Source organism: Nomascus leucogenys, chromosome 23, assembly GCF_006542625.1.
Source record: "Nomascus leucogenys isolate Asia chromosome 23, Asia_NLE_v1, whole genome shotgun sequence".
Taxonomy (NCBI): Eukaryota; Metazoa; Chordata; class Mammalia; order Primates; family Hylobatidae; genus Nomascus; species Nomascus leucogenys.
The window spans coordinates 30,149,970-30,164,496 of NC_044403.1; the positions used below are offsets into that span (position 1 = coordinate 30,149,970).

At 48.8% G+C, this 14,527-nt stretch overlaps 1 protein-coding gene across 3 annotated transcripts in view; it reads right to left on the reverse strand.

Moving 5' to 3' along the window:
* The window catches only part of CACNA1C (calcium voltage-gated channel subunit alpha1 C), a 636,647-nt gene that overhangs the window by 129,282 nt on the left and 492,838 nt on the right, over window positions 1–14,527 (reverse strand). For all 3 annotated transcript variants that reach the window (XM_030804511.1, XM_030804510.1, XM_030804512.1), the window contains exon 11: window positions 7,824–7,850. In XM_030804511.1, coding sequence (XP_030660371.1) covers window positions 7,824–7,850 — 27 coding nt within the window. The remainder of the gene's footprint in view (window positions 1–7,823; window positions 7,851–14,527) is intronic.

Consider the following 14,527-nt stretch of genomic DNA (forward strand, 5'->3'; position numbering starts at 1 on the left):
GTCATGAAATCTACCGAGGTCATGCCTGGCACTGAATAAAGGAATAGAGTGGAACATATCACAGTGCGTATCATAAGGAAACTGCTTTTTAAAGTAAGCAGTAAGGAAAAATATTTTTACATAAAACTTTGTTTCCATTGTGTCTGTGTGTGTGTGTGTGTGTGTGTGTGTGTGTGTGTGGCATACTAAGTCTGGATGTGAAAACTGGCCCTCCACTTCAGCGCAAGGAAGCTGAAATGAGGTCCTCCATTCTAAATCAGAGTCCATGCATGAGTCCGTTTCTCCAATCTTCCTGCCAGAGATGACCATCCAGCCTCAGCGTCACCTCCTGGGTCAAGTTATGTTGGTGGTGGAGCAGCAAGCCCCATCGGTGTGAACCCACCGGTCTGTGAATGGCCTATTCCTTCCTAGCCCCCGGGCACACAGCAGCGCCACATGTGGGTGTGCCCCAGGGGGCAGGGACAGCTCTGTGCTGTGTGCACTGCCCTCAGCCTCGGTCCTCTACTTCCAGAGCAGAAGCCCCTCCAAACATCAGCAAACTCCAAGATGCCAACCTGGGCTGCTACGGATCCCTGCACCTACCCCCAAAATTGCCTCTTGGAGTAGCCTGACTTCATCCACCTTTCTACTCTGTCATTTTTCTATCTATGATCTGCAGAAAATCCTGTTACCAAGACTTTGCTAAATCTAGGATGAGGTTAGGAGAGTGAAGAGTCATCTAAGAAGGGTACTGCTTCTTCAGGACGGCAGGGAGAACTTAGTTTTTGGCGTGAGGTGCAGGGAGGGGTAAAAGGATTAATCCGGGCAGTGTTCTGCTCTGGCTTGAAGGCCATCTCCAGTGAGGGCCACACCTTACATGGGACACTTGCCTACCACTTGGGGGAAAATCCACTACACAGGGAAGCAGGCCACCAGGTGGAAAATATGGTTTCCAATCTGTATACTGAAGAGATATCTGCACTCCTATGTTCACTGCAGCACTATTTACAATAGCCAAGATACAGAATCAACGTAAGCATCCATCAGCTAATGAATGAAGAAAATGTGGTACATGTACAGGATGGAATATTGTTCAGCTATAAAAAAGAATGAAATTCTGTCATTTGCAACACCACGGATGGAACTGGAGGCCGTTATATTAAGTGAAATAAGCCAGGCACAGAAAGACAAATTGTACATATTCTCACTCATATGTGGTAGCTAAAAATTAAAGCAATTGAACTCATGGATACAGAGAGCAGAATGACGGTTACCAGAAGCTGGAACAGGTAGTGGAGATGGTAAATAGGTGAAAAAACATAGTTAAATATAATAAATAAGATGCAATATTTGGTTATACAACATAGGAGAGAAGGATGGTGACTACAGGCATGATAATTTATTGCTTATTTTAAAATAACTAAAAGAGTGGAATTGGAATGTTCGTAATACAAAGAAATGGTAAGTACTTGACGTGAGGAATACCCCGATAACCCTGGTTTGATTTTTACACATTGTACGCCTGGATCAAAACATCACATGCACCTCATAAATATATACATCTATCAGTGCCCATAAACATTAACAGTTTAAAGTTATGATTTCTAAATGCACTTTGGGATTCTTGCACCCCCAGACATACTGCCCTGGATCTGAGGGAGGATGGTGGAGGGTGGACAGAGGGACAAAGGAATGAGACAATGAGTCCCAGATGGTCCTCTTGAGAGGCGACCTCTGAAGTTTGCCAGATCTTGATACTGAACAGTCTTATCTTGCAGGGCATGCCTCTGCTTTTTTCCTGTGATTGTGATTATTAATATTGTACAGAAATTTGGCAAGTAGTTTTTTCCCCTAAAACATGAATTTTCAGGACAAACTCATATCTGATCTTGAAGAGCTGACAGTGAAGTTTGCAAAGAACATGTTTTAAATAGATACAGTCTCAAGTTCCAGAAATCACTGATAATTGTTATTCAGAGTCCAAGGCAATCAAGGTTGCTTTCTTTGTGGTATGTAGAGCTGTCTTAGAGTGGGTTTAATATGAGAGCTTGATTATGCCCCTCTTTCCCCATGCTTGGGAGTAGTGGGTATGGGTGCTGTATGGTCAGGCCGGTCCCATGGGTCTGCAGCTGCTCTGCACAGACCCCTGAGGAGTGTCCGGAGTGGACAGGACCGTGTCCCTTTAAACTGGAGTGCTCCTGAGCAGACCCATTTGGGAGAGTCACGTGGATTTGGGCTGGGGTGGGGGTGGGGTAATTACTATCCAGAGAAAGTATTTAAAGATAATTATACACCTCCCACTCTTCAAAATATAGCGCTGCTTGACAACTGGTTTCCTGGCAACACTTCCTACTGTATAATAAATGTAATGGTTTATTAGAATGTGTAAATTTATTTGTGTTTACATATGCATGGAGGATACAGAAATTAAATGATAAAATAGGGAGGAGAAATTTGCCCGCTATTCATGTTCCCTTCACACTAACTGGAAGTCATTTTCTCTAGAAATAGAACCTTCCATATGTAGACCCGGGAGAGAGGGATGGATACGAATGGATCTCATCTACGTCTCTAAACTTCAGGATCACTGGCATTCCAACGGAAACTTCTGCTCTGGCGGCCCCAGCTCTGCCTGCCCTTCTCCCTACACTGGGCCTTCCTCTTGCCTGTCCAGCTGCACTGCAAGTCCTCCCAGCTACCGGAAACTCCACCTTTGCTCTATCCTCTCTGTCCTGCCCCTCCTGTGGGGCTCACGCTGAGTCCCAGCTTCTCCACGATGCATGCTTCTAGTCTTCTCAGCCTTGGCATTGGTCAGTGCTTACTGCCTGCATTACTCATTCTAGTTACACATCCAAGAAAGTTACTGAACACTGACCATGGGCTAGGTACCAGATACTCAGTAACTAGCACAATGCTCACAGGCCTCCTCTGCATAAAACCTACATGGAGACACAGACCACTAAGTGAGCAGTCACAGCAGGGCCTAAGTCCTGGGCAGGTACACAAGGGGGCACACAAAAGGACACCTTAGGCAAGAAGGGTCCCCAGAGGAAATGAGTTCCCATTTCCTTGTATTGTCAGTTACCTTTTATTTGTGTGGTTCCTGCCTCTCCGCGGAGCTCACAAGACCCACGAAAGAATGGGGCTGTGTCTTACACTTGGTTACAGATCCACGGGACTCAGCACAGTGCATCCTGCACAAGAACCCCGGGCTGATGGCATGGTTGAGCAGCAGAGATGAACTCTATACAAATGTACTACCTCCCTCTGTAAGACAAGGCCAAACATTCCTGTAGCTCTTGTGAACCAGGGCTGAGGGTGGAGGTGAGCAGCGGGCAGTGCTCCTAAAATAGTTTGCTTGACATGCAATGGTGGACAGGCATCTGGAATCGTAGACAACATCAAAATGATGGGCCCTGCAAGCTCTTTCTAGTGGCTAGAGTAAGTTTCCATTTTTTTTTTTTTTTTTTTTTTTTTTTTTTTTTTTTTTTTTACCAGAACCAACAACAAACACAGAAAATCATTAAGTTTAATTCTCTTGTAAATAAGTAACTTTACAAAAGACTATTAGAGATTGGGGCAAATTTGGATTTGTGCCTTGTTGCCGATGGTATGGCAGAAGTGAAGAGAGCATTGGAAGCACATTTCACTGAAGACTGGGTGAGCTAGTCCTCCCAATTTTAGAACCCCGTGAGGTTCACTTCAGAACTCCGTAAGGTTGAGATCCAGAAACTCCAACTTGTCTAATTAATCCCTTCAGGTTACAGAAGACTTCCTGAATCATTTGTTTCATAACTGTTTACATTCTATTCTGAACAGTGAGCTCCAAATGTCACAAATCTCTTATTTTAACTAATTCCTCTGGGTGAAAACCTGGATTACCAAGGGAATACTCTACTATGGCTATAATATACTATGGCTGTAATCCATTAACTGGCCAAATTTTCCCTAAAGGCTCCATTCTCATACTTCCTTGAAAGAAACCGTGACTATGGATCATTCTGTTTTGCAAAGGGAAAGGCCAGTTTGAGACTCAAATTCCATTATCTGTAATTGTTAAACTGTTTCACCTAACTTGAGAAAATGATTAGGAATACTTTGAAAATGTTGGTGGCATTTTCAATCTATTTGTAGCCTTTGATATTCCCTAAGCAGACACCATCAGTGAACTGCTGAATCTAGATTAGATGGCTGCTGTGTGACACCTGCTCATGTGTGAAACCTCCAGGGCCATGTGGCCTTGTGTGGCAGCCGCTAGCAACATGCAGCTACTGTGCATGGGAAACATGGTCAGTCCAGACTGAGATGTGCAGTAAGGGCAAAACACACACTGCATTTCAAAGACTTAGCACAAAAGCATGAATGCAAAATATCTCATTAATAATTTTTATGTGAATTACATATTGAAATAGTAATGTTTTAGAGATGCTGGTTTAAATCAAATAAATTTCCTGTTTCTTTTTATTTTTTAACCTGCCTACTAGAACATTTTTAAAAGTACATATGTGGCTTGCACTATATTTCTGTTGAATAGCAGGGCTCTAGAGTTATGCACGCTGTGGACACACTAGCTATACAGGAACAGGGTTTACTATTCCTGGGCAGAACCTCATCACTAGGATGGCACAGTGATTGGCAGCAGAGCCCCTGGGTATGAGCTCTGACTCAGCCATACTAGAGCCCTGTGACCTGGGCCTCTCAAAGCCTCAGGATCCTCATCTGGAAATGAGTTTCAATGACAGTGCCAACCTACTAGCTGCAGGCCTTTAGAAGAACAAAATCTGCTGTCTGCATTGCTGCAGTGTATTGAGGGGTGGCTGCAGAAGGAGAAGGCCTTCCCAGAGGCAGATGATCAGGGCTGAATGGACAGCACGTAGCAAAGCCTCGGGGCTGAGGGAGACTCCAGAGGTTTACAGGCCCCACTGCTCTTTCTCTCTTGTTCAAAAGCACAGCTTGCACCATAGATCACTGGATGAAAATAATGTCCCCAGAGTGTTCCAGGCAATCTCTAACTCGAGACACAAGTACGTAATTTTCCCTCCCATCCTCTGGATCATATTCACTCATTCATTCATTTATTAATTTATTATTTACTCACTTGCATGAACTGAGAATGATATTTTGGAAATATTTTCAAGTGTATTTTTAATCCCTTTACTCTTATTGTGTGGGGGCTTTGGAACTGTTAAAGCACAACATGCTTTTTCAACTTTGACTGTCAAATTAGGTATTTTGTTTGAATCTGTGTCAAGTCTATTGTCTTACTGGGGCAAGATCATTCATTTATTAATTACTCACTCACTCAGCAAATATTTATGAGGTTCTTGTTATGTACCAGCCACTTCTCCAGATGCTGGAGATAAAGCAGTAACAGCCAAGCATTACTGAGAGAGAAAAAAATTTTTTTAATATTTCTAGAGCTCTTTCTCTGTAATAAGAGCTAGAGCGGATGGGCCTGGCCCTAGATTTTTTATGTAGACGAGGTCTTGGTTTGAGAGAAACAAGAATTGGGAAAAAAGCCTGTATTTTCCAGTCCTGGTGAAATGGGAGAGAAAGAAGGTGTCAGAAGTGGAGCAAAAGTCAGACACCAGGGTCCTCACTTAATTTTTAGCCCTTGGGCACCACACCCCAAGAGGTTGGTGGGGGGTTGCTTTAGAAACACCCAGATGGCCACGGGGAGGCCCGGGGACATTGGGGCTGGTGGAGTGCCTTGGCGGACCCTGGGAGAAGGTCAGCCCTTGGCTTGAAGCTTATCCTGGCTGTTACAGAGGGCGTGATGGGACAGCGGTAGGCCAATGGGCCTGTCATAGTGCTGCTGCCTCCCCCAGCTCCTTCAGGGAGTGTGAGGGACCTGGAAGTGTCCATGTCCTCAGCTGAGGTGTAGAGGTGCTAAAGTCAGTGGGGCCAACAGAACTCAAGGGTCAGAGAGCAGAGGTGGAGATTTCAAGGGCGGAGGCAAGTAGAGCGCATGGACTCCAGCAGTGGATGCCCTGACCAGATGGACCTCAACAGGTACCAGTTAAGACAGCAGTTCAGCCTAGCTCCATGCAGCAGAGATAAGCAAGCATCCGGAGGGGTCGCGTGGCTTCTAGACCAGCCCTCATCACTTCCTGCTTCCTGGGATCTCAAAGTCCCTCTCTGCCATGTGTCCAGCTCTGTCCAAGAGAAGAGCTGGGAGAGAGGCAATCTGAGAGACAAATCACTTTACCTTAAGGGACTGTTTAAAATACAGCACTGGGCTACATTTACTCAGCTGGATACAAATTTCTTTATGCTCCTGCCATGTAGGAGATGGGGCTAGGGCATCAAGATTAGCTCAATTATGAAAAACAACCAATATTTTTTGGCACATACAAGCTTTGTGGGAGTAAATTCACATTCTCCCTGCACACATCTGTCCACTCATTCATTCACCACACATGTATGGACGTTCACCACTGGACAGGCACTGAGCTGGGTGCTCTGGAAATAACCCCTGTGAGGCATGCAGGCAGAGCCTCTGGAGGCAGGGGACTGCGAGCCAGTAATCCGAGTGTGATGTGCTGAGTGCCGTGACAGAGGCATCAGCAAAGCACCAGGGAAGGGGGAGCTGAGTAACTCTCCCTGGAGTTTGAAGAAGGTATTTTCCAGTCCCAGTGAAATGGGAGAGAGAGCAGTAACATGGAAGCAGTCACATCTGAGGGTCTGAACAGAAGTCTGAGTTCTCCAGAAGAAGGCATGGGGGCGTGGTGATTTCAGTGGAGGAACGACTCCATGCAAGGGCCTCGACATGCACCAGGACAGAGGACATTTGGATAACTGCAAGAAGTTCCTCGTGGGGGGAACAAAGGACAGAGGACATTTGGATAACTGCAAGAAGTTCCTCGTGGGGGGAACAAAGGACAGAGGACATTTGGATAACTGCAAGAAGTTCCTCGTGGGGGGAACAAAGGACAGAGGACATTTGGATAACTGCAAGAAGTTCCTCGTGGGGGGAACAAAGGACAGAGGACATTTGGATAACTGCAAGAAGTTCCTCGTGGGGGGAACAAAGGACAGAGGACATTTGGATAACTGCAAGAAGTTCCTCGTGGGGGGAACAAAGGACAGAGGACATTTGGATAACTGCAAGAAGTTCCTCGTGGGGGGAACAAAGGACAGAGGACATTTGGATAACTGCAAGAAGTTCCTCGTGGGGGGAACAAAGGACAGAGGACATTTGGATAACTGCAAGAAGTTCCTTGTGGGGGGAACAAAGGACAGAGGACATTTGGATAACTGCAAGAAGTTCCTCGTGGGGGGAACAAAGGACAGAGGACATTTGGATAACTGCAAGAAGTTCCTTGTAGGGGGAACAAAGGTTATTTTCATGGAAGTGCAGGAAGTGAGGCTGGGAGGCAGATGGGGGCTGAGGACCCTGGATCCTTTTGTAGGTTCTGTCATTGTCAAGAGCAGTGACACAGACGGGTGTCATAATCCTATGTGCTTTCCATCATCATCAAAGTTCGTATCTCACCATGTTCTATAAACATGAAGCAGGTCATGACAGTCACAAGGGTTCACTTTATGTTTCTTTTAACTGGACTTCATCTTAGAAGGGAGGAAAACACATTTGGTCTGACAACTTCCTAGGGACAAAAAGATGGACAGTCCAAGATCATTTGACAAATATCAACCACTGGATTATTTGTCTGATCTGAGCCACAAGCTTTTTCTTGATGGCCATACAGAAAGTAGTTGCCCCCTTAGAAGAACAGCCCTTATCCTACTGGCAACTCGTAGGTATTACCTTGGGCCACCCAACAGGGTGGCTGAGGACAGAGCTGGTGGCAGACGGAAGGAAGAGCAGCGTGCATCTCACTCACCTGAACTTTGACTTGGAGATCCGGTGGCTGAAAAAGAAAAAGGAAATGTTACCAAAGGACGGACACACACATGCATTTAAAAGATGTTCAACAGTCCCAGGGAAATGTGATGTTCCCCAGCTAATTTCGTGTGGGTGCTGGAAGGAGGCATGGCGTGAACTGGAACGTCATGGGAGAGAAAGAACCCTATTTATGTATTTGAATGTGGAGACTGAGGTCTGGCCTGGCTAGCATCTTCTAAGTATAGACAATCCTTGCTGCAGAGGGAGAGTACCAGGTCCTCAGGGCCTGCCTAGAAAGTTCTATGAGGTCAGGTTAGGAAGAGCTGTATCTTGAGAAAAGCTGCAGAGGAAGAAAAGGCCTCTCCTGATGACAAGAGGACCCCAACAGCAGAAAAGTCACAGGCAAGAACAGGTCGGCACAGACCTCACATCTGTCTGCCAGAGCCCAGCTAGAGTGGGGTTATGAAGGGAAGACCAGAAAAAGGAGCCAGCCAGAAACGGAGGGGTCACAACAGCCCCCACCCAAGAGCTGCAGAGGGGGCCTAAGGCGCCAGCTCCAGATTCCGAGGAGAAACCCAGGATGCTGACAGTCACATGCAGCCCTGAAGACCTGGGGACCTCTGGGCAGAAGCTCAGGGTGGGTGTGAGGCTGGCTGCCTGGAAGGGTCATCGAACTGGGAGGAGGTGCCATGGAAAGGCGGAACCTTCAAGGAAGTCCTGAGGCTCCCTAGTTCATGTAGGGAAGAGTCCATGGGAGGCAGGAGGCTGGGAGAAGAGGGCAGGAGGGAGAGACTGTAAAAGAGAAGTGTGGAGGAGAGAAGGCTGAGCCAAAGAGAGAGAGAGATAGGGAGAGTGAGAGAATGTAAGCAGTTGAGACCATTAGAAGGCACCTGTCAGCTTGGCTTTGGTGCTAGGAGAAGGGCATGAACGCTGGGGATAGTGCAGGTGGTGACAATGTTCAGATGGACAAGCAGAAGGACAGAACGCAAGTCAGAGATGAAGAAAGGGATGGAGACAGTGGTGGAGCAACCAGGAGAGGCATGGGGAGGGAAACAGGAGAAGGGAGTCTGGGAGGCTACCGCCACAGGCCTGTGACGTCCCAGCGCGGCACAGAGCGAGCTGTGTCGCAGAGCAAGAAAACGCCAGCCCCTCTCATTATTTCTTATTAAAAAAAATTAAGCCAGAAGATGTGACAGGTGGCAAAGCCATCGTGCATGAGATAATTATATCTCTGGGGCACTTCGAATCAGAGCCAAGTGCCTTTACTGCTCCGAACCGTTAGCTAATAACCTCATCCCCCCCACAAAGACTGCCTGTGAGGGCCGGAGGGCTTAATCACAGGTTAACAGCGTGTGGGAGGGGGACCCGGAGCCCAGGGCAGCATTGTTATTTACAGCCACAGTTTAACCAGCAAACAAATGTTTCCCAGCTGCGAATTGGGTGCTGGGGAACCTAGGTGCCCTCCTCTCCAGCGGGGCCGTGCTGAGCCCCAGACCTTCAGTGTCTTCCCAGGCTGCTTTTGGGTGGTTGTCTCTCCTTGCTGTTAACCATAAGCCCAAGTGGGTCATCATGGCCTTCAGCCTTGTCACTCTGACTCCAAGCCTAGCCTGGCCCCAGGCCTTCTTTCAGAAACACCTCAGTAGTCCTGCCTGGGGTGCCCCTTGATGACAACCACTGGCCCTTTGCCATGAGGCGTTCTCTTGCTCGCAGTGCAAGCGGGTCACAAGTGCAAGTGGGCTCTGAAAAGCTCTCCTCTGGGGAAACCTAACCCTGAGTGTTCGTCTCCAAGGGAAATGACCCTGGGAAGAGGACTGCCGCTGGGGGTGCTGGGAAAGGAGGTCCTGCTTCAAGCACGGTCGTGGACTACAGGTCCTTCTGTGGCATCCGGGCACATTCTGAGCAAGAAATGGAAAGAGCCTTCTTGTCTGCTTTGTTACAGGTCCGGATGGATAAGCCTGGGCCCCACACTTGGAGACTGATTTTGTTGCTATTGTTGCTATCCTCCGGGATTGTGAGCAGAATTTTAGGTTCACAGGGACCAAAACCTCACCCGCTTTTAAAGGCTGGCACTTTTAACTAGCAACCGCCAAATGGCTAAGTTCCATGTCAGGCAGGCTCCTCTCCTTGTGAAGGGGAGGACACTCCTCAGCGGCGTTTGTCTGGAGACCAAGGAAAACTCCATGCCCGTGGGGAGCTGAGGTGAGAACTCTGTGACGTCTGAACGCCTTGGTTCTTCCTGCTCCCTTTGCACACCTTAGAGTTAATAATAGGACCTCTTTGCCTCCTGGGAGGTGGCCCAGGGTTCTGGGCTGGAAAGGTGCTCCTGCAGTGAGAGGACGCAAGCCAGGAGCCCGGGTGCCTTGGTGCCATCAGGAGCCCGGGTGCCTTGGTGCCATCAGGAGCCCGGTGCCTTGGTGCCATCAGGAGCCTGGGTGCCTTGGTGCCATCAGGAGCCCGGTGCCTTGGTGCCATCAGGAGCCCGGTGCCTTGGTGCCATGGTGCTGGTCCACACCCTGGGCCGGTTCACTGTGGCCAATGCCTCCCTGCCACTGATCTTCACAATCTCCAAAGAACCCTGAGAACAGCTGGGGGCTCTGGCTTCTCTATGCACAGCACACTTGGAAGGCTTCCTGGCTTTCTCCACCGCTGTTGTTCCAATGAGGCACGATTCCTACCTCAGGTTGAGCGGATTCTTGAAGAAGAGCGAGGAGGGAGAGAAGGCTGGTAAGGAACACGAGACCATCAGAACAGATCCACGGGGTGGGAACTGAAGTTCATGCAACCCCGGACACTTTCTCCACCCAGGACTCCAAGACAAACCTTCTGGGAGGCCATGATTTTCCTTCGTGCTTTTCAGGTTCAGAATTAGAGACAAACCCCAAACTCCTTTTTTTCCCTAGTTATTCAGTTTGCATTTGTCATTATTTGAGAAATATTTGAACTTCTTGAGAGCCATTTATATTTTCAGCCTTCCCCCTCTTCTTAGAGGAAAGAGTGCCATATGTTTACTACCTGCTGTGTAAAATAGTATTTCCCTGAATTGTCCCAAATTCGCCTTTAACGTAAGTCAGATGGCACTGCAGTCATCATCCACATTGACAATGCGTCTGACTCAGCATCCTTAACTCCAGGACGTCCCCTCTCCCACAGCTGTTACTATTGCGAGGGTCACATCCTGCCCTCGCCATGGCACAGGATTGCTTCCGCTCCTGGGTACTGAGCCCAGAGGCTCCATGACTGGCCAGAGCCTGCCTTTCTACGATCCCTCCTGCTCTTTCAGAGGACCCAGCGTTTGTCCTCACTGGATCCTCCCCATCACTCACACCCTTTAACACCAGGCTTGACTACAGTCACGGCAATGTTGCCCTCAAGACCACAGAGAGTCCACCCCGCCTGGGCCTTCTGCTGTGCCTGCACGGCTAAGCCCCACCGTGGGTCACCCCACTGTCTCTTTTTAGTGCTCTCAGGCTGCAGAGTCTGCCAAAAATATGGCTGACTGCGCATTTATGATATCAGTCTCCACCGCGGCATCAGTGCTGCCCAGCAACCTTTGAGCAACCTCTCGATGACTCACTGGTTTCAGTCTCTGTACTGTCCTTCAAGTTCCTGTGACCCCTGACCCTTGCTTTGGGAGATGAGATGGCTGGGCTCATTCAGAGTGACTCCTTCTACTGACCCCTTCATCAGAGCCTGTTTCTGATTCTATATTCTTTACAGAACTGTAGGCTTTACAGAACTGGAAGGGACCCTTAGATACCACGTGGACCTACAGTTTGCAGTTTATCCAGGTGTAGAATGCTTTTGTCACATGAAATCTTGCACCGCTGCAGGTGGTTTCCGCTCCCCACCCCAGCCTCTGCTGAGACGTCAGTCCGACCCTTCTTCTTCCCAGAGGATGACGCTGAGGCCCACAGCAGAGTGCTTTGGCCAAGATCCCAGGGCTAGCTGGAGGTTGATGGGCACTAGACTCTGGGACTCCTCTTCTTTCATTTTCCAATTAGTTCCAGGTGCACAGAAACTCCTCCTTCCTAAGCAAGTTCAGTGCCTCAAACTGTCTTTGCTGTTGCCCTTCTCCTCTTCAGAAGCAATGCCTTCCTATAACCACTTGCTTCCCCTTCAGCTTGTTTTGCCTCTTCCTGCTCCGTGACTTCTTCCTTGCCTTGGAGCTTGCCCTTGCCTTTATTACAATGAAGGCCAGCGCTTCCCACACTCATGCTACTCGTCTTCACATGCTCCCGTCCTCCTCCCTGTCCGTGGCCTCACTGCCTGAGTGAGCACCCTGCCCTGGCCCATTTCCACCCCCTCCCTCACTGAGACCGACTCCCAAGACCAGTGCCCTGCAACTCTGACGGGTAGCACCCCAGAACACACACGCGACACAGCCCTTCTCTCCCTCTGCAGCCTGAGCTACCACGTTACTTGGCACCTGCGTCAGACTCTTGCGGCTTCTCATTCCTCCATGCTTTTTTCCTGACATCGCAGTGATCCTTCAGGAGCTCAGAACTAACCAAATCAACCTCCCACTCAGCTCTGTTCTGAATGCCCTTCAGTGACTTCTCACCCTCTTCTGATGCAGACCCAAATGGTTAAGGGTCTGCCAGGCCCTCAATAACTCATGTTCATCCTTCTGTTCTCAGCTGGAATTTTAATTCTGCAAAGAAGCCTTTCCTAACCTGCCAGTCCAAATTAGAAACCTTTGTTATTAGCCAGACATTATACTTACTTTTCCTTCATAACACCTACCCCAATTTATAGTTGCCTATTTATTTGCATAGTGTCTCTCCCACACTAGACTGTGAGCTCCAGTCTGATGGTGTCAGTTTCCTCCCCTGTGGTGTGTCACCACCACCTAGCCTCAGCACCAAGCTGGGCAGACTGTTGAGCGAATGCACAGATAAACAGCTCTGTCCTGACATTCCTCCTCCCGCAACTTCCAGGCTGGCGCTGCTGCCTGTTCTCTTAACATTCCTTTGTCTACTTTGCTTGCTTGGTCTATTCTTCTGTGTGTCTGTTTCCCAAGATTCAGCCCTTGGTCTTCTGTTTTCCACTTCGCTCTGAACAACCCCGTCCTATCACCTCATTGGTGGTTTTCATCCCGACAACCTCAAACACGTGTGTCCACCCCCCGTTCAGCGCTGAGCTTCGGGCCTCCGTATCTCGTGGTCTCCATGACCCCCGCAGGTCACTCCAACTGGGTTCCTGCTTCAGATTTCACTTCCGCCTCATTATCCTCTTCCCTAACTGTGATGGCTCCTTCCTCTTCATTACCTCCACCCTCCTGCCCCTGCTGCCATGGAATAACATGCTGTAGTTCTTTCCTCCCTTCCCCCAACAGGAACCATCTTCATCCAGGCCTTCTTACTACATAGCAGTCCTCATCGTGACCTAATCTTATTACAGAAGACTTTTAACCCTTAGCTTTAAAGATCCTGGTCACTCACTGTCCCCTCAGACCATCACATTCAATCTCAGTTCCCATGCTGTTTCTCCCACCAGGAATGCTGGCAGTCTTGACCCATCATTGTCTGGGGCGGGGTGGGAGGTAGGGAGATGGGGAAAGACCACATTTTATTAGGAGCATATTATAATTCTGGCACTGTGACTCAGCATTTTGTATGCACAGAGTATGAATATGGCTAAACATGGGGATAACAGGGACCATTTCTGCAGAGCTCTCCAGGCTGCAGAGCATGTGCTCTGAGCAAATGACAGATCCACTGGAGACTGCCAGCCTCTATCCCTGGGGGAATATCATGTTTCCTTCCTAACAGAGCCTCATGCTCTCCTGAAATGTACTCTCAAGTGACTTCCTGGTGCCAGCTCCCTAGTCCCTCCTGGTATGTGACTTAGGCCCGCCCAACAGCCAGAGTTGCAAGGCCTTTGATCATCTCTCTAAGCCTCGTCTTGGCGGCAAGACAACAGAAAGGCCTAGAACTGACGGACTTTGAAGCCTTCCTATTGGCCTTTTCCTAGAGTTGCTGTTTGGGATCTACTTCCAGAAACTCAAGTGCTTGTTTTGTATGATTCCAAAAGAAGAGGTTTGCACTGCTGCTTAAAAATGTAATTAGCATCGTATTTTAACAACATTTTGACAATAATTGCTTCCCAACAATGCTGAGAAATCTGCAGTGCAGACTCCCTGGTGCCACTGTCAGAGTGAGTGATACTGAAGCCCCACGCTCCCGGGAAATAGCGGCTGTGAGTGCTGCTCTGTCGTCAGCCTCATTCTCCCTCCCCAACATGGGCTCCCAGGCCACGCCCAAGGCCGGCATTGCTGTGTTTAGACTCTTCCACAGCTCAGCGTTGTGAAAGGGCTGCGCTTGCCCAGGCTCTCCGTCATTCCACAGACGAGGAGGGAAGGGAGATGCCGCCCTGCCCCCCAGATGGAGCAATTCCGAAATGCATTGTATCTGGGACTGGTCTGACTCAGAGCCTCTGTTTGCAGTTCTTCCAGTGGTCAGGGTGAGTTTACAGTCGTGACACCCCAAGGCAACAGAACAGCAGGCTCCACTGCACTTCTGCTTCCCTTACTGGCAGGATGGCAGAGCTTCAGGTAAGGACCCACATGCCAGTTATCTCCCAGTGCATCTTCTCACCTGGCTGCTTCTCTCTCAGGTCACATTTATCAGAACGGAAAGGGTGGCCAGGAGGACTCGGGACCCTAACCTCGCTGTCTCTTTGAAGAGGGGTGAAAGGGACTGG